Source organism: Lynx rufus, unplaced genomic scaffold, assembly GCF_022079265.1.
Source record: "Lynx rufus isolate CCGP_SWC_20201006 ecotype Redwood Valley unplaced genomic scaffold, mLynRuf1.p SCAF_4, whole genome shotgun sequence".
Taxonomy (NCBI): Eukaryota; Metazoa; Chordata; class Mammalia; order Carnivora; family Felidae; genus Lynx; species Lynx rufus.
Genome location: NW_025814856.1, coordinates 51,167,437 through 51,186,080, shown reverse-complemented (window position 1 = coordinate 51,186,080; position 18,644 = coordinate 51,167,437). Strand labels below are relative to the sequence as shown.

Below are 18,644 nucleotides of genomic sequence, written 5' to 3'. Positions count from 1 at the left end.
ACTCTGGGATGGGGTCTAGCAATCTGAATTTTAACAAACTCTGGGTGATGATACACAATGTGAACACTTTTTTAATTTAATTTTTTATTTTATTTTATTTTGTAAGTTTATTTATTTATAAACTTAAAGGGGAGAGGAGAGAGAAAGGGAGAGAGAGAATCCCAAGCAGCTCCATGCCCAGCGCAGAGCCCTACGTGGAGACATGGGGCTCGATCCCACTACCCTGAGATCATGACCTGAGCGAAAAGCAAGAGTCACTCAACCTACTGTGCCACCCAGGAACACCTGAACTCTTTTTTTAAAAAGTCTTATGAATCACTTATAAAAGTAGCAACAAACAAACAAATAAACAGCTTTATGGAGATATAATTCACATACCACACAATTCACCCACTCTAGTGATCAAGTCAATAGTTTTTAGTACATTTTCAGTTTGTGCAACTATCATTAAAATAGACAGTGACTAGGGGTGCCTGGGTAGCTCAGTTGGTTAAGCATCTGACTTCGGCTCAGGTCATGACCTCACGGTTCATGAGTTCGAGGCCCACATCAGGCTCTGTGCTGACAGCTCAGAGCCTGGAGCCTGCTTCAGATTCTGTGTCTCCCTCTCTCTCTGCCCCTCCCCTGCTTGTTCTCTGTATCTCTCAAAAATAAATAAACATCAAGAAAATTTTTTAAATAGACGGTAATTAGATTAATTTATTAGAACACTTTTATCTCTCCTGAAAGAAACTCCACTACTCCCCATTAGAATCATTCCCCATCCCCCTTCCTCCCCAGCTCTAAGCAGCCACTAATTTATTTTCTGTCTTTATAATTTTGTCTATTCTGGACATTTCATACAACAGGAATCATGCAAATATGTATGTGGCCTTTGTGATTGGCTTCTTTCACTTTGCATGTTTTCAAAGTTTATCCACGTAGTAGCATGTATCCTTTTTGACAAATAATATTACATTATGGATATGCCATATTTTGTTTTGTTTCAAGTTTTTATTTAAATTCTAGTTAGTTAACATATAGTGTAATACTGGTTTCAGGAGCAGAATCTAGTGATTCATCACTTAAACATAACACCAACGCTCATCATAACAAGGGCTCTCCTTTGTGCCCATCACCCATTTAGTCCATCCTCCACCCACCTCCCCTCCAGCAACCTTCAGTTTGTTTTCTATAGTTAAGAGTCTCTCATGGAGCACTTGGGTGGCTTCGTTGGTTAAGTGTCTGACTTTGGCTCAGGTCATGATCTCATGGTTCGTGAGTTCCAGCCCCCAGTCAGACTCTGCGCTGACAGCTTGGAGCCTGCTTTGGATTCTCTGTCTCCCTCTCTCTCTCTGCCCTTCCCCCACTCATACTCTGTCTCTCTCAAAAACAAATAAACATTAGGGGCGCCTGGGTGGCTCAGTGGATTGAGCATCAGACTCCGGCTCAGGTCATGATCTCACCTCACGGTTCGTGGGTTTTAGCCCCGCATCAGGCTCTGTGCTGACAGCTCAGAGCCTGCAGCCTGCTTCGGATTCTGTGTCTCCCTCTCTCTCTGCCCCTAACCCACTTGCATTCTGTCTCTGTCTCTCTCAAAAATAAATAAACATTAAAAAAATTTTTTTAACAAATAAACATTAAAAAAAAAGAGTCTCTTATGGTTTGTCAGATATGCTACATTTTTATATTTTTTACATTTTATATTTTTATTGATAAAATCCATTCACCAATTCATGAACATTTGAGTTGTTTCTACCTTTTGGCTATTATAAACAATGCTATGAACACTCGTGTATAAGTTTTGGTGTGGACATACGTTTTCATTTCTCTTGAATACATATATATATGGAAAGAGGAGTTGTGTCTGTGGCAAGCAGCACAGAACAGAGAGGAGAGCATGGGAAAGTGAATAACTTCTCTCTATATATTTATATGGACCAATGTGGAAGACACAAAGACTTGTACTCATGTTAGTTGCCCTCCCAGCACGTGCATGATCTCTTCTGCTGCCCTCAGGTTCCGTGATGCTCCCTTCCCAGCCCTCAGTCGCTGACTCAGCTGCTCTCCCATAGTTGGTTATTTTTTATTTGGGGCTTTAGCCATGTATAGGGAGGGGAGGGTGTTCTTTCCAACCTCAGGTCCCAACTGTCTTCACATTATTAACTCCATGTGCCCTCCTCCAATAAAACTAGCTAGTTGGGTGTGGTTATTTTATATATATAAAATAAAGATTGAATGAGATACAATGAATATATATAGGAGTAGGATTGCTGGGTCAAGGGTAAGACCTTATACTCTTAACCACTACACATTTCAGCTAGCTTTAGTCTCTACTATTATTATTATTATTATTATTTTGTAGTTTATTTATTTTTGAGAGAGAGAGTGCAAGCGGGGGAGGGGCAGAGAGAGATGGAGATAGAGGATCCAAAGCAGGTTCTGTGCTAACAGCAATGAGCCAGATACGGGGCTCGAACTCATGAGCCATGAGATCATGACCTCAGCCAAAGTGGGACACTCAATTGAGTGTCCACCCAGGCACCCCTCTACTATTATTCATTAATAATATTACAACACCAATACTCACTTCTACCTATTATGTGTCTCTGTTGCAAAGCCCTTTACTTTTATTATCACAAATCCTCACCTCAATCCACTAACACAGGAATGATTATCCCTGTTGTACAGGTGAGAGAAATGGGTTCACAGAAGTGAGATAATTGGTCTACACTCAGTGAACTCAAGTGGAGCTGGGAACACAACTCACATCTGCCTGTTTTCTGTGCCCTCTGTGACTGATATCACGTCCTGAGCCTGGCCCACTGCTTACAAAACATGCCTTTTCCCCTCCTTTCGGGCCTTTTCTGGAAGTTAGGCTGGCCCGAAATCCCAAGGGAAAGAACTGCACACTCATTCCCCTGCTCTTTTCCCCAGCTGGGGCTGAAGACCAGGGGAGGGGCTTCCCTGGGACCTGGAAATAAAATGGAGGGAGGGCTGGGCTGGGCTAGGCAGTGTCTTAAGGAAGTAAGGAAGCTGTGAGGGGGGAGGTAAGTTTTTGGGTTCTTGATGGGGCAGCTCCTGGAGAGCAGGTGAAGTGAACTTGGCAGAGTTTGGCTTTGGACGGGGAGTGAGGAGTGAGGCTGAAGCAAACGGACTTAGGTAGTGCTAGTTGGGGGGTTCACAGATAGGGCTGGTCTAGAGAATCCCCAAGTTGTCAGAAGGAAAGACTGATTTTACCTGACTGGGGAGGGGGCTCTTTGTTCCATGACCACTCCTTAAGCCCCTTGCACTGTGTCAGGCCCTCTCTGAGCTGGGAATAGGGAGAACATCTCAGGGAGAGGCACCCAAGGATCAGTGGGGGGAAGGCAGAAACAGACAATGAGGCACACTTGACTAGGAAGTAGGAAGGGCAAGATGAAGAGGAGACTGTGTGAGCCATCTAAAATGGCTTTCCAAAGAGTGGAATATAGGGAAATTGGGGTTTCAAGGTTGCATATGTTTAGCCCTGGGCCAGAGGAGTATGTTGCAGGTGGAAGGAGCTGTCTCCACAGACAGTTGGAGCTTGAAAGAGCTGAAGCAGAGAGGTTTAGGAGAGAAAGTGTCAGGTGAGCCCAGGGCTATCAGATAGCTGGATCTCTACTGTGCAGTCTGGTTGCCAGTAGCTATAAGCCACAGTGGCTATTTCAATTTAAATTAGTTAACATTAACTAAAGTTAAAAATCTAGCTCCTCATTTGTACTGGCCACATTTCCAGTGTTCAATAGCCACATGAAGCTCGCAGCTCTGGGACTGGGGAGAAAGGATATAGAACACATCTATCATCCATCGTCACAGAAAATCCCTCTGGCCAATGGAAAGCCTCAGGAGGGGTTCAAGGACACACGAAAGAGAGAGTGGGCTTAGACTGGGCTGCCTGGCCTGTGTGAGCCTGGCCCGTGAGGTCTCTGGACTGTAGGTGAGGAAACAATCCCCAGAAGACGGAGGTGGTGTGACTCACCTCCTGCCAGCGTAGCATGAACTCTGCTCCCAGGGGCAGGAACTAACCAGATAGGGCCTCTTCAGACCCAATTGGGGATCCCTGATCAGTGTGACCAGAGACAGGGTCGGAGAAACATGGAGTGAGTAGTCCTGGGGAGAAAGGAGGAGCTGCCGAGTGGGGCCGAGCCTGGGTCCAGAGGGGCTTTCCAGTTTGGTCCCAGTTGGCAAGCATGGGATTGGACAGGAGGGCTGGGAAGGCATGTGTGAGTTGAGAGGAGAGACCAGAGTGGAGGTTCACTGGATGGAGGTGAGGCTGCACTGTGTCGAATGATGAAAGGGACCTTCTGTTCCCACCCTAACTAGCTTTTCTATTTCGTTCTCAGGCCCAACACTATCCAGGTGACAAGGATGGAATATGCCATGAAGTCCCTCAGCCTTCTCTACCCCAAGTCCTTCTCCAGGTGAGGAGAGCCAAGGGTAGAAACAAAGGGGAGCTATCTGTGAGCTATAAGGCAGACCTTCTCAAACTTCAACAAGCTCCTAAGTCACCAGGGCATCTTGTTAAAATGTAGATATTAATTTAGGAGGTCTGGAGTAGGACCCAGATTTTGCACTTTTGACAAGCCCTCAGGTGACTTTAAGGTTGGTATCCTCTGCCCACACTGCTACCACATATTGAGTAGAAAAAGGTAGACACTGTGCTTGGACCTTCATTCTTGATCTCATTTAAACCTCATCACAACTTTGGGAAGTGGGGATTATTACACCAAATTAATAGATGGGGACACTGAGGCACAGAAGGGGTGCTCTTCATCACCTAACAAATGGGTAGTAGAACCAAGATTCAAACTTGGGTCTGACTCCAAAACCGAGGTTCCCCCTCTACTCTTCTGGTTCTACGTCATGTATATCAGAATTCAAAACTATCTTACATTGACCTCAGCTTTGCCACTTCATTTCACTTTACGGGTGGGAAGAAAGAGGCCAAGAGAGGAAAGTTGGTATTGGGGAACGTGGGATGGGTCTCCTATCACCTTGCTACTCATCATGGTCAGTGTCAACCAACAGCATCAATGCCACTCCGAAACTTATTAGACATATAGAATCCCAGCTTCCACCCGGACCTCCTGAATCAAAATCAGGTCTCTTGAAGACTTAATATGATCACTGAAGTTTGAGATGCATTGATCTAACAGGACTTTTAGTGATACCGGTAAGTCTTAGAGCAAGCCTGGTGGGTGATAGAGGAAGAAGAATATGATGAGCTCAACCTACAGGGGTAGGGGAGTGAGTTCCCTGAGAGGGGTGAGGGCTGGGAGGCAGCAGGCTGCTCATTCTGATGCTCCAAATTGCCCGCAGGCATGTGGCAGTGAGCACCTGCACCTCAATGGTGACCCAGCAGCTACTGACCGAGTCCAGCCTGGAAGCCCCCAAGGCCCGGCCCTGCAGAGTAAGCACTGCTGACCGGAGTGTGCGGAAGGGCATCATGGCGCACAGTCTCAAGGACCTCCTCCACAAGGTGAGGGACAGGACTACCCTCAGCACAGTCCAACCACTGGGACTGTGGCTGAGTGCTGGCCCTGCTGGCTTCCTCTGTCCTCTGAGTCATGAGCTGGGACTTCAGCAGGGATGGAGTTCATAGGTTAGATGGTGAGATTTCCTTTCTGATGCCCACTCTAATGAGTTGGTAATGCCTGCCTGGAGTGCTGTCCAATGGATTAATGATGTCTGTCTGGTGACAAGGGGAGGGCAGTATATTGCAGCAGAATACCTATAGGATTGCCATCCTATATCTACAACAGTAGATCAGTGGCATTTTCAGAGCATATTTTTCTTTTTTTTTTATTTTTTAATGTTTATTTACGTTTTGAGGCAGAGTGCGTGCAAGCTGGCAAGGGGCAGAGAGGGAGGGAGAGAGAAATCCCAAGCAGACTCCACACTGTCAGTGCAGAGCCCAACATGGGGCCGAACTCACAAACTGTGAGATCACGACCTGAGCTGAAACCAAGAGTTGGAGCCACCAGGCGCCCCTGAGGCATATTTTTCTTACTGGAAAGACCCTTAGGTTCTCTTTTCCATTGTACACATGCCTGGAAGTTGGGGAAATAGGTAAGATTTTAGAGATTCTCTTCCCCATTTCCTCCCTTCAGCCAGGGCAGTTCTTCCATCCATCTCCTACACTGGCTTTCCATGGCAGGCTTTGTTAACCGCTGTGGAAGACTCTTCAAACTATTGATCAGGTAAGCTTCTAGAGCAGGAAACAAAAGACACACAGCTCTCATGGATGGTAGTAACAGCCGCCAAGAATGACACCCTTCCCCGTTTCCATGTTCCCTCTCTACTAGGCTGGGGGTAACTTCTCCCCAGCCTCTCCTATAGCCTCATCTAATCTTGCTCTTTATTAGTCTTGTGCCTCACTGCCTCATTAGCTTATGCACTCTAGGGGATGTCCCAGTTGCCTGGCACAGATTACACATTTGGATTAGGCTTCTGATTACTACAGTCTGTTTAACATATAGAAATCATAGCTTACCTAAGCCTCTATTCTGGAGTCCCTCCCCTGTTTCTGTGAATTAGGTCTGTTCTTCTTCATGGGAGCCAATCTCCCCTCTCTTGTGAGGCTTGTGGCTGTGACACACCAATTTTTTATGCCCTGAATCAAAAGGACTTTTTCACACTTGAGTCTAGACTTGGTAGTGTTTTTTCACCTGAGGGCTGGGGACCACTTCCAGTGCTAAAATGGACTTGTCACACATGGCTTCCCAGAATGCACGCCCTGGGACTGATTAGGTCATGAGTGAAGCTGAGGTGTTGTCATTTTAAGCAGTTGCTTCAGGAGATTCTTATAGCCACTGAGTTTGGGGATCCCAAGTCAGAATCCTAACTCCAAAGGATGCAAGGAAAAACAAGAGTGAGTGTCCATCTTTCCAAGATGGAACACAGGTCAGAAGTGAATCTTACTAATGGAGCAGAGAGGACATCAGCCTATCTGGACTGCTTTTCCAAGTTTGGCAATATAAAGAAAGGAGCAGAGAGTGAGGGAAAAAGGGTAAGGTGATATGGTTGGCAGTGACCAGAGTATAAGTCCCTTATTGGCCATGGAAAAGAACAGAGGGATTTCATTTTAAAAGATAACAATAAGCCTTTGAAAGATTTTTAGTTTATTATTATTTTTTTAACGTTTATTTATTTTTGAGAGAGAGAGAGAGAGGAGGGGCAGAGAAATAGGGGGATAGAGCATCCAAAGCAGGCTCAGCGCTGACAGCAGAGAGCTGGATGAGGGGTTCGAACTCATGAACCGTGAGATCATGACTGGAGCCGAAATCAAGATTCAGACACTCAGCCGACTGAGCCACCCAGGTGCCCCTCAAAATTAATTTTAACAAATCTTCCAAAGGGGCACCTGGGTGGCTCAGTCAGTTGAGCGTCCAATCTTGATTTTGGCTCAGGTCAGGATCTCACAGAAGACTTAATGTTAAGATGGCAATACTTCCCAAATTCATCTGCAGATTCAGTGCAATCCCCATCAAATTCCAGCTACTCTTTTTACAGATATTGACAAGCTTATCCTAAAACTTACATAGAATTATTTCTATGAACCAGAACCAAAATAGCTAAAACAATCTTGGAAAAAGACAAACTTGGAAGACTCACACTTCCTGATTCCAAAACTTACTACAAAGCTACAGTAATCAACTCTGTGGTATTGACATAAGGAAAGACGCTCTATTAGTTTTCTAGGGCTTCCATGGCAAAGTATCACAGACTGATACTTAACAGAAATTTATTTTCTCTCAAATCTGGGGGCTGGAAGTCTGAGATCAAGGTGCTGTCAGGGTTGGTTTATTCTAAGGCCTCTGTTCTTGACTTATAGATGGCTGTCTTCATGTTTACATGGTCTTTCTCTGAGTATGTCTCTGTATCCTAAACTCCCCTTCTTATAAGAATACCAGTAATATTGGGTTAGGGCCCATCTTAATGACATCATTTTAATTACCTCTTTAAAGACTCTATCTACAAAGACAGCCAGATTCTGAAATCCTGTGACTTAGGATTTCAATATGTGAATTTGGGAGCTCATAATACATACAAATCAATAGAATGGAATTGAAACTCCAGAAATAAGCCCATGTATCAATGGACAATTGATTTTTTGACAGAAGAAAGAATAGTCTTTTCAATAAATAGTGCTAGGACAATGGAATATCCACATGCAAAATAATGAAGTTGCATCCCTACCTCATGCCATGAACAAAATTAAGTCAAAATGTATCAAAGAGTTAAAACTATAAAACTCTTAGAAGTAAACAGGTGTAAGTCTTCATGACTGGTTTCTTAGATAAGGCATCGAAGCACAAGCAATCAGAGGAAAAAAATCAATCTTCATCAACATTAAACACTTCCGTGTATCAATATGTGTTATTAACAAAATTAAAAGACAACCTACAGAATGGGAGAAAATATTTGCAAATCTCATATATGATAAGGATCTAATATCAAGAATACATAAAGAACTTCTATAACTCAACAATAAAAAGATAACCCAATTAAAAATTGGCCAAAAAAACAGGGTGCCTGGGTGGCTCAGTTGGTAAAGCATCCAACTTAGGCTCAGGTCATGATCTTGCGGTTTGTGAGTTCAAGCCCCACGTCGGGCTCTGTGCTGATGCCTCAGAGCCTGGAACCTGTTTCGAATTCTGTGTCTCCCCCTCTTTCTGCCCCTCCCATGGTCATGCTCTGTCTCTCAACAATAAATAAACGTTAAAAAATTTTAATAAAAAAATTGGCCAAAAAAATGGAATAGACTTTTCTCTAAGAAAATATATAAATGGGGTGCCTGGGTGGCTCAGTCAGTTAAGCGTCTGACTCTTGATTTCAGCTCAGGTCATGATCTCACAGTTCGTGAGTTAGAGCCTCATGTCAGGCTCTGCACTGACAGCACAGAGCCTTTTTGGGATCCTCTCTCTCTACCTCTCCTCTCTCTCTCTCTCTCAAATATAAACATTAAAAAATTAAAGATAATATATAAATGGCTAATAACATATGAAAAGATGTCCAACATCATTAGTCATTAGGGAATTCAAATCAAATCTGCTTCATACCCACTAGAATGGCTAAAATAATGGACAGACATTCCCTCTCTCTCTGCCCCTCCCCTGCTCATATTCTCTCTCTCTCTCTCAAAAATAAATAAACATTAAATAAGTAAATAAATAAATAAAGGACAGACAATAACAAGTACCAATGAAGATGTGAAGAAATTGGAATCTTCACACATTGCTAGTCGGAATATAAACTGATATAGCTGCTTTGGACAATAGTTTTGCAGCTCCTCAAAAAGTTAAACATACAGTTAATTATGTGACTCAGCATTTCCAGTCCTAGGTATATACCCAGGAAAACTGAAAACATATGTTCACTCGCAAACCCATACATGAATACTCATAACAGCAGTATTCATAATACTCAAAAAATGGAAACAACCCAAATGTCTATGTTAACTGATGAATGGATTAAAAATGAGATATACCTATATAGTAGAATATAATTTGGCCAGAAAAAGAAATGAATCATGTTACAACATAGATGAACCTTGAAAACATACTGAGGAAAAGAAGCTAGTCTAAAAAGACCACATATTATATATGATTCCATTTATATGAAATGTCCAGAATAGGCAAATTCATAGAGACAGACAGTAGAGGTTGTCATGGGCTGGGGGATGGGGAATGACTGCTAATGGGTACTGGGTTTCTTTTGGGGTGATGAAAATGTTCTGAAATCAGATAGTAGTGATGGTTGTACAACTTGGTGAATATTCTAAAACACAATGAATTGTATACTTTTTAAGTTTACTCATTTATTATTTTGAGAGAGAGAGCATGAGCGGGGGAGAGGCAGAGAGAGAGGGAGAGAGAGAGAATCCCAAGCAGGCTCCACACCATCAGCACAGAGCCTGATGTGGGGCTTGAAACCACAAACCACAAGATCAGGACCCCAGCTGAAACCAAGATTCTGAGCCTTAGCCGACTGAGTCACCCAGGCACCCCATTAATTGTATACTTTAAAAGGGTGAATTTGGGGGTACCTGTGTGGCTCAATCAGTTAAGTGTCTGACTTAGGCTCAGGTCATGATCTCGCAGTTCATGGGTTCAAGCCCCACATTGGACTCTGTGCTGACAGCTCAGAGCCTGGAGACTGCTTTGGATTCTGTGTTTCCCTCTCTGTCTGCCCCTCCCCTGCTCGCCCTTTGTTTCTCTCTCTCTCTCTTAAAAATAAATATTAAAAAAATTTTTTAAGGTGAAATTTATGATACATGAATTATATTCATGTATATTATATTATATTCTCAATAAAAAATTACATATGTGATTCCCATTATATTTTTTTGGACAGCACTGTTCCAGAACATAACCATGAAGCCAGGTACCAAGAAGGACCATAATACAGAATCTTTGGATTGTGATTCCCACAGCAAGAGCCTGGATTCCAGGTCTTTTTCCCATAGATCCTTATCCACTTGCTCTTTCCCTGGCAGCTGAGATGATGTAATATGGATTTTCCTCATGCTCTGTGGCTGTATGGGGATGGCAGAAACATCACTGATCTTATTCTCCAGGTCCGGGACACCCTGATGCTGGCAGACAAGCCCTTCTTCCTGGTGCTGGAGGAAGATGGTACAATTGTTGAGACAGAAGAGTATTTCCAAGCCCTGGGGGATGACACAGTGTTCATGGTCCTCCAGAAGGGGCAGAAATGGCAGCCCCCATCAGAGAAGGTGAGGTTCCCACCTGTGTGGTAGGGAGAACATTGGGAGTCTGGGAGAAGTCCTTTTTTGGGGTGTGGGGGGTAGGTTGCCAACCACAGGCTTCTCTTGATACAGAGTACTAGGTACCAACTCTCCCTCTCCCGTAAGCCCGGCAAGAAGATTGATGTGGCCCGTGTAACCTTTGACCTATACAAGATGAACCCACAGGACTTCATTGGTTGCCTGAATGTGAAGGCCACTCTGTATGGCACCTACTCCCTTTCCTATGACCTGCACTGCTACCGGGCCAAACGCATCATGAAGTGAGTGAATTGGGATTAGCTGGGGATAGGGTGGGTATTCAGCAATGAGAGAGTCCCTCTCTGTTCACATGGACCTCAGCTTTCTAGGGCCTTGGACTAGTGTTGATGCTGACAAAGCATGGCAGCATTTTCGGGAACTTTATGGCTGAACTGGTGCTTTAGCAGATGCCAAAGGGGTACACATATCTCCTCCAGGTGGAACTGGGATACATTATTTTTCTAATTACCTTCCACCATAACAACTTATTTTTTCACCTAAAATAGTAAGTTTTCCTAAGTAGTCTTCTAATTGGTTTTTAAAAAGTGAACACATGTCAAAGATTTTATTGAACTCTTTAATTAAGGGGAGAACCAGGAAGAAGTTACAATCAGTTCAAAGGAGAATTCAATATACACAGCTCCATCAAGACAGATAAATTCACAGATACAAAACTGGATTTTTCCATGGGGGTGGGAGGGATGAAATAACTGTTCTTCCATAGATGGAATTAACTTGCAAGTCTGTGGACAATACTCATTTGTATTGATGAATGAACTTCTTTCAAACTTTCTACTTTACTGTGGAAGTCTAATCAAGTAACATGGGAAGCATGAGAATATGTTAAATCATAAGACAAATACTGTTAGGTACAAGTACTGTTAGGGTGATGTTTCCCAATTTCAGCTGCTCCACTGGTGTTCTAATGAATTCCTACCCCATCAGGCAGATGCAGCCACTGATGCAGAGGCATCCAACGATGCCAAAGCCACAAAGCTAGGGAGTAGCAGAGCATGGCTTCTTGCGAGTTTCTTCTGACAGATTCTAGTCCTCCCCAATTGCTTCATTTAGCATCTACTGAGCACACACTGTGTGCCTGGCCCTATGTGGTAAGCTTAAGACCCAGAGATAAACAAGATGTCAGAACAAGCTCCATTGTTGCCCCCAGTACCTTGATGAATGCCGGCACATAGCAGTAATTCGAATGAATGATAACGCGTATGATCCTTGTTCTTAGAGGCCTTCTGAGAAATCCTGCTCAGGGTCCCCAGAGCTCTGTCAGAACACACGTAGCTAGAGCACACTAGACCTTTTGGCTTTCTCAGTTAATTCTGTGCAAATCCAGTCTGCAGATGAGGGACCTGAAGCCTTGCCAGAGATGACATTCAGTGACAGGCTTGAGCCTAGTTCTGTGGCTAGAAATCCCATATTCCTCCTACACCATATCATGCCCCATCTTGATCTGGGCTTGCTGCCGGTAGTTTGCAGATTTCAAAACCTAGAATAGAAGCTTCAGCCTTTAAATTCAGTGCATTTAGGGGAAATAAGACTCTCAGACCTGAACCCAAAAAAACAAAACAAGCTGAAGTAGGTGTGGTGACTTAATGGTGTCAGCTTTTTATTATTTTTTTAATAATAGTTTTATATTTATTTTATTTTTTTATAATAGTTTTATTTTTGTTGTTCTGTTTTAAAATACACGTAACATAAAATTTACCATTGTAACTGGTTTAAAGTGTACAATTCAGTGGCATTAAGTACATTCACAATGTTGTGCAACGGTTACCACTATCAATTTCCAGAACTTTTTCATCATCCCAAACTGAAATTCTGTCCCTGTTAAACACCAACTTTCCACTCCCCCTTCCCCCAGCCCCTGGTAACCTGTGTTCTACTTTCTTTTTCTTTTATGTGTGTGTGTGGGGGGGGGTTCTACTTTCTATCTTGTTAAGTTGCCTAGTCTAGAGATCTTACACAGTACTTGCTCTTTTGTGACTGGTTTCTTTCACTGAGCATAATGTTTTCAAGGTCCATCCATGTGGTAGTCTGTGTCAGAATTTCCCTCCTATTTATGGCTGGACAGCTGGTTTTAAGCCTTAGTACTCTAATTTGAGAAATGGGTATACTTCTCAGGTATAGCCTTTAACATTTTGAAGAATTTTCATGTGTAGATGTTTAGAGTTCTGATCATCTTTGTCTCCCTATACCTTAACCATAAGTTCATTTATTGAATGAAGGTTAACAGTTTGTAAGTTTTAATACCAGCCAGAAAGTCTTTATTTTCCTTTTGTTTTCCCCTCCCTGATCTCCCCTAGGACTAAACACCCCTAGTGACTCTTCCTCGTCTATCTCTTTTAAATAGATTTGGACAAGAACTTGGTTGAAGTAGTTAAGCATTCCACCAGCTACTCTTGACCACACGTTTACCCTACTCATCTACCTATTAGGCTCCACATTAAGTGACTTAGGTTATTTCAACCTCAGAACGCTGTGAGGGATCAAAATAGTATGATCTTATTTTATGGTTGGGGAAGCAGAAGCTCAGAACTATAGCAGTTTGCCAACCTTCACACAGCTGATAAGACTGGATTAGAACTCTGGCCTATTTGACTCAAATTCTGTTCTCATTACACTGCAATACCAAGCATGAAGATCTTCATGTCCAGCGCTCTGAACATTAGCTAGACTACACATGACTTGGAAAGGTCTCAGAGTCTAGAACAGACGTCATGAAGGACAGAGCCATGGGATGGAGATTAATCTGGCTGGCCTAAAGCAGTATTACAAAAATTAAAGGTCTTATTAAATGAGGGTGAATTTTCCATGAGAAAATAGGGAGGTGACGGACATCTCAGTTAAGGCATGATTGCAGGCAATGTCTGTAGACCCTTTCCCATTTGCTAAGGGAAGGCAGCATCTGTTCCTGTTGACACATCACTCTACAATTTATGAAATTATGGAGGTAGCATTTAGAGGCTGTAGGGAGGGGTTTTCTTTGTGTTTTGACTCTAGTGCCTTTTTCTTCCACCCAGGGAAGCTCTTCGTTGGGCCCTCTTCAGCATGCAGGCCACAGGCCATGTGCTACTTGGCACATCGTGTTATATGCAGCAGTTCCTGGATGCCACAGAGGGAGGGCAGCCCCCTGAGGGCAAAGCCCCATCGCTCATCCCATCCTGTCTGAAGATGCTGCAGTGAAGGCCCAAGTCCTTGGAGGCATTCCCCAGAGAAGGAATAGACGGGGGGCCCCCATGCTCAGCTAGTAGCACCTACAAACCCAGTTAGGCAGCTTCTTATCTTGCCACACCTTCCTCACCTCCCAGGACCTCGAATGAAGAAGGCTTCCCAAGGGAAAAGGTCAGAAATCTGGGATAGGCCGGGAAAGGAGAACTGAGCGTTCTTAGCCTGGCCCAGCTACTTCCTGTCCAGGGTAGTTTAGCTGACCAAGACGGGTCACCAGCAGGCTAGCATGAGGTCTGCCCCTCAGCTACCTGTTTTCACATGCTCTACTTTCATCGCGCTCCCCACCTCCTGGTCCCTCAGCCCTGATACTCCTGAGTGAACTGTCAAGTCCACTAGTGTATGTTACTAGAGAGTTTGCATTAAATTATTTATGCTAATACATCTTTGCCTGTGTTCTTTGGGGGTGAGGGTGGGGTTCTGCCTGGAAGGTTGGAAAGGTCTAAGGGAGGAGAGGAATCTACTGTCAAACCATTCTTCAAAATGTGGGGTTATAGGTACAGGACTTTTTCTGCCAAAAAAAAAAAAAAAAAAAAAAGAATTGCAGTTGATTCTGGAACTAATGTCTGCTTCATCAGAGACTTGAGCAGACCACATAACCAAAACAGTAAAGGAAAATTTCCAGAATAAATCTGCCTATCAGAAGGGCTTTGAGTGACAGGGTGGGACTAAGGCACTCTTCTAATTTCTCAGTATTACATTTTATTACACCCTTTTAAGTGTTTAGGTGGGAACATACTAATCAGGCTGTACCAGAACCCTCCATCAACGCTCTCCGTAGCTTGCCAGATAGTTTACCTTTCATGTTCAGCACTGTCAACTTCAGGATTTCAAAATAAGCTGTTCTGTAGCCACAAAAAATATTAGTTTCTCTTCAGTGTGAGCTGGCATTTTTCCACAATAGGGCAACTCAAACAAGATAAGCATGAAAGGCAAAGTTTGCAGGTGACTATGCTTTAGTCTATGACTCTCACATTCAAAAATGTGTCATTTATGACCCTGAATATAAAGCCTAGATGGGTTTATTAAGTACAAAGGCCTGTGTTGCCAAAGCTAGAGTCTGGAGAGTTATTGCTGGCAGCTGATCCAAACCTGCAGCCATGTGTGGGAGGGGTGCAGAGCTAACAGGAAAATAGTTTCTATTCTGGGCTTTCCTGCTCTTGCATTTATGGCTAGAGGCCTGGCTCAGTGCTGTCCTGGCTCTGCAGGGTAGGCCTTTCCATGTGGAGGCACCATGTTCATACAAGCACATGCAGAGGCTACAACCAACTTGCCCTTCTTCTTTTCTTCTTTTTTTAACATTAATGTATTTATGTATTTAATTAAAAACATTTTTTCTAATGTTTATTTTTGAGAGAGACAGAGTAAGAGTGGGGAAGGGACAGAGAGAGAGGGAGACACAGAATCTGAAGCAGGCTCCAGGCTCTGAGCTGTCAGCACAGAGCCCAATGTGGGGCTCGAACTCACAAACTGTGAGATCAACACCTGAGCCGAAGTCAGACACTTAACCGACTGAGCCACCCAGGCACCCCTATTTAATTTTTAAGTAAACGCTACACCTAATGCCCAATCTGGGGCTTGAACTCACAACCCTGATATCAAGAGTTGCATGCTCTACTGCTTGAGCCAGCCAAGTGTCCTTTTTTTTTTTAATCTTTTTTTAATTTTTTTTTAAGTAAGCTACCTGCCCCTCTGGTGAATTTAGTCATAAGCCGAGTTGGGCTAAGGGTGGCAGAAGTTTGGAATGTGTCCAATCTTTCCTCCTCCTAAGACTCAGAGTTTCACAAGTAAGTTTTGAGTGACTGACCACAGTCTCTTGGCATTGAGCCCTCTCAGCTCAGGGAATATTAGGTTCTTTCTTTTCCTCCAGGAACCTGGAGACTAATGGAGTTATACCAGCTGTGGGCAGTGAACAGGAGAGGGCAGTCTTTGATGAGGCTAGTGTATATGAAAGAAAAATTCCAGAGAGCACGGGACCTCAGAGAGCCTGAGGCCAGTCCAAGTGGGAAAACGGCCTCTCCCATGGCCAAGTGCCCTCAGTGGAGGAGAGGTCTGTTGCAGTTAAGGCACACCGTGTACCAGCCCCTGGGCCTTAGTCTTTCCACTTTTGCTCAAGCTGGTACTTATTATGAAAGCACAGGAGGCCTTTCAGAAGAGGGTTTTTAAAATGCTGTGGGGCCTTATGACAAAGCACAGTACTGTCTGAGCCCAAAACAAGATAAAAACCACTTGCACTCTTGCCAAATGTCTTGTCAGTTCTGTCTCTATTCGGGTACATCTATTCAAAAAGTGATTATTTAAATCTTTGAATTAAAAATAAAAAGATAAGTTTCTTGAGGTATAATTTACATAAAATGAATTTTCCCCTTTTAAGGTATAGACAATTAAGTTTGGGTTTGTTTGTTTTTTAGTTTTGGCAAATTCATACTGTTATGTAACCACCATTTCTAGCATGCCAAAAAGTTCCCTTATGCTCTACTTCCCAACCTCTACTCACCCGACCCTTGACTCTTTTCTGCCAATATAGCTTGCCTCCTTTTCTAAAATGTCATGTAAGTAGAATCATATAGCCTTTAAAAAAATTCATTTCTACTGTTTTCTTTTTTTTTTAATTTTTTTTCATGTATTTATTTATTTTTGAGAGACAGAGCACAAGCGGTGGATGGGCACAGAGAGAAGGAGACACAGAATCTGAAGCAGGCTCCAGGCTCTGAGCTGTCAGCACAGAGCCCGACTAGGGGCTCGAACTCACAACAGCAAGATCATGACCTGAGCCGAAATCAGACGCTCACCCAACTGAGCCACCCAGGTGCCCTGTGTTTTCTTTTTCTTTTTTTTTTTTTTAAGTAGCCTTCATGTCTACCCTGGAGCCCAGCATGGGGCTCGAACTCACAACCCTGAGATCGAGACCTGAGCTGAGATCAACAGACAGATGCTTAACTGACTGAGACACCTAGGTGCTCCCCCATCTACCTAATTTTACTTAAAATTATTTGTGGGGGGGCACCTGGCTGGCATTTAAAATATTTTACGAATCATACAGTCTTTCATATCTGGCTTAGATTTTTAAACCAGCAAAACATATCAACAAGATTAAAAAAACTTACACAATTCCAAAGGGTAAAATCATTATTCATCTTCTCACCCCTGATTCCTTCTCCAGAGGCAAACACCATCTCGTTTTTGTGTGTCCTTTCAGAAATGTAAAGGCATAAAATGTAATACATATATGTGAATCACACACACATATGCATATTCTAGTCACACTTGTCCTCCCTTTTCCTTTTTTGCTTTAATATATTTTGGAAACTGATTCACATAAGCAGATACAGACATACACATTCCTTAATCAACGGCTGCATAGTATGGATATGCTACAACTGACTTAGCCACTCCTCTGTTGATGTTCAGTCTTTTCCTGAACAATGAATTGAAAGTTACAGTTTTTTTAGTAAATAAATAATAAGCTGCATGTAAGTTTTGTATAGGTGTAATTATAGGATAAAACCCATGTTCTTTGTTTTTCACTTAACATCTTATTTCTCCTGTTGTTCCCTGCCTCTGCCTCCCTTCTTCCCAGTACCTGTTCCTCCTGGTGCATTTCTAGTTCTTCACAACCCTTCTGTCACCACACATGCTGGAACTTGCTCTCTGATTTCACTCAGCTCCTCTCCTTTTACTCTCTCAGCATCTGCACAGGGTTTAGCAAGGTGGGCTGTGGTGTGCTGTGTGTGCTGTGATCTGTGTCCACGGGGTGAACTTCTTGTTGTCAGGGCTTGCCTTGTTGATCCCTGATTCCAGCTCAGAGATGCCAGGGCCTGGTATAGAGTTAGCGTTAAAAAAATGTTGAATTGGTGATATATTAGATTTATGTCCCCTACAGAGCTAATCATAGGACAATTTATGTCTTCAGTTTTGAGATTTGTTTTGATTTTGTTTTGATAAATAATGCTGTAGTGAATCTCATTCTCCCTCAGGCCCTTTTCTTCTTTTGGATTGATTATGCACCAGGCTGTTCTTCCAAGCAGGCTTACTGGACCAAAGGGGACTTTTTTTTCCCCCTCAATTCGCCTTACAAAATTGGGCACAGTGGTATTTTGTTTTAAGATTTTAATTTAGGGGTGCCTGTGTGGCTCAGTCGGTTAAACATTGGACTTGGGCTCAGGTCATGATCTCTCAGTACACGAGTTTGGGCCCCGCATCGGGCTCTGGGCTGACAGCCTGGAGCCAGCTTCAGATGCTGTGTCTCCCTGTCTCTCTGTGTCCCTCCTCCGCTTGCGCTCTTCTCTCTCAAAAAAAAAAAAAGACATTAAAAAAAGATTTTAATTTTAATTAATCTCCACACCCAAAGTGGGGATCAAAAATCCTATGCTCTACCTACTGGGCCAGCCAGGCGCCCCACAGGTGGTTTTTTGAAGTCAGAAGCTCCTATGAATTGGAATGGTAATCAGAGTACCTTAATCTTTCGTTCCTGTTTTGTCCTAAGACAAGTCCTGTGATCGCGAGTAAATTCCTTAGCTGCTCTGTGCCTCAGTTTCCTCAAAAGCATAGACCGGGAGAAAAACATTTTCTGCCTGCAGGAAGGCAAAGCTCCGCCTTCTCACGCCTCTGAGCCAGC

The 18,644-nt window shown here is 43.3% G+C and overlaps 1 protein-coding gene and 1 long non-coding RNA gene across 3 annotated transcripts; one reads left to right on the top strand and one right to left on the bottom strand.

Annotated features, from left to right (window-relative positions):
• The first annotated feature begins 4,344 nt into the window (after positions 1-4,344).
• Positions 4,345-13,984, top strand: CIDEC (cell death inducing DFFA like effector c). 2 transcript variants are annotated; one of them, XM_047096263.1, is made up of 5 exons: positions 4,345-4,421; positions 5,320-5,479; positions 10,580-10,738; positions 10,844-11,031; positions 13,822-13,984. In XM_047096263.1, exons 1-5 carry the CDS (start codon positions 4,369-4,371, stop codon positions 13,982-13,984), a joined length of 723 nt encoding a protein of 240 aa, XP_046952219.1. In that variant the 5' UTR covers positions 4,345-4,368. The 2 variants fall into 2 exon arrangements, with proteins under 2 accessions (XP_046952219.1, XP_046952218.1); XM_047096262.1 differs by having other exon boundaries at positions 4,369-4,421; positions 5,320-5,506.
• LOC124524179 (uncharacterized) lies at positions 11,435-18,576 on the bottom strand. The gene is made up of 4 exons (XR_006965168.1): positions 18,483-18,576; positions 17,610-17,844; positions 17,134-17,218; positions 11,435-12,287 (listed from the first exon to the last, which is right to left on the bottom strand). It is a non-coding gene; the product is annotated as an uncharacterized LOC124524179 (long non-coding RNA).
• Positions 18,577-18,644: the final 68 nt, after the last annotated feature.

Excerpts from the sequence above, each read along its gene's own strand:
- CIDEC (XM_047096262.1), top strand. The coding sequence starts at position 4,369 with ATGGAATATGCCATGAAGTCCCTCAGCCTTCTCTACCCCAAGTCCTTC. Across the intron at positions 10,739-10,843 it reads GGCAGCCCCCATCAGAGAAG|AGTACTAGGTACCAACTCTC; the intron begins GTGAGGTTCCCA and ends CTCTTGATACAG. Across the intron at positions 11,032-13,821 it reads CGGGCCAAACGCATCATGAA|GGAAGCTCTTCGTTGGGCCC; the intron begins GTGAGTGAATTG and ends TCTTCCACCCAG.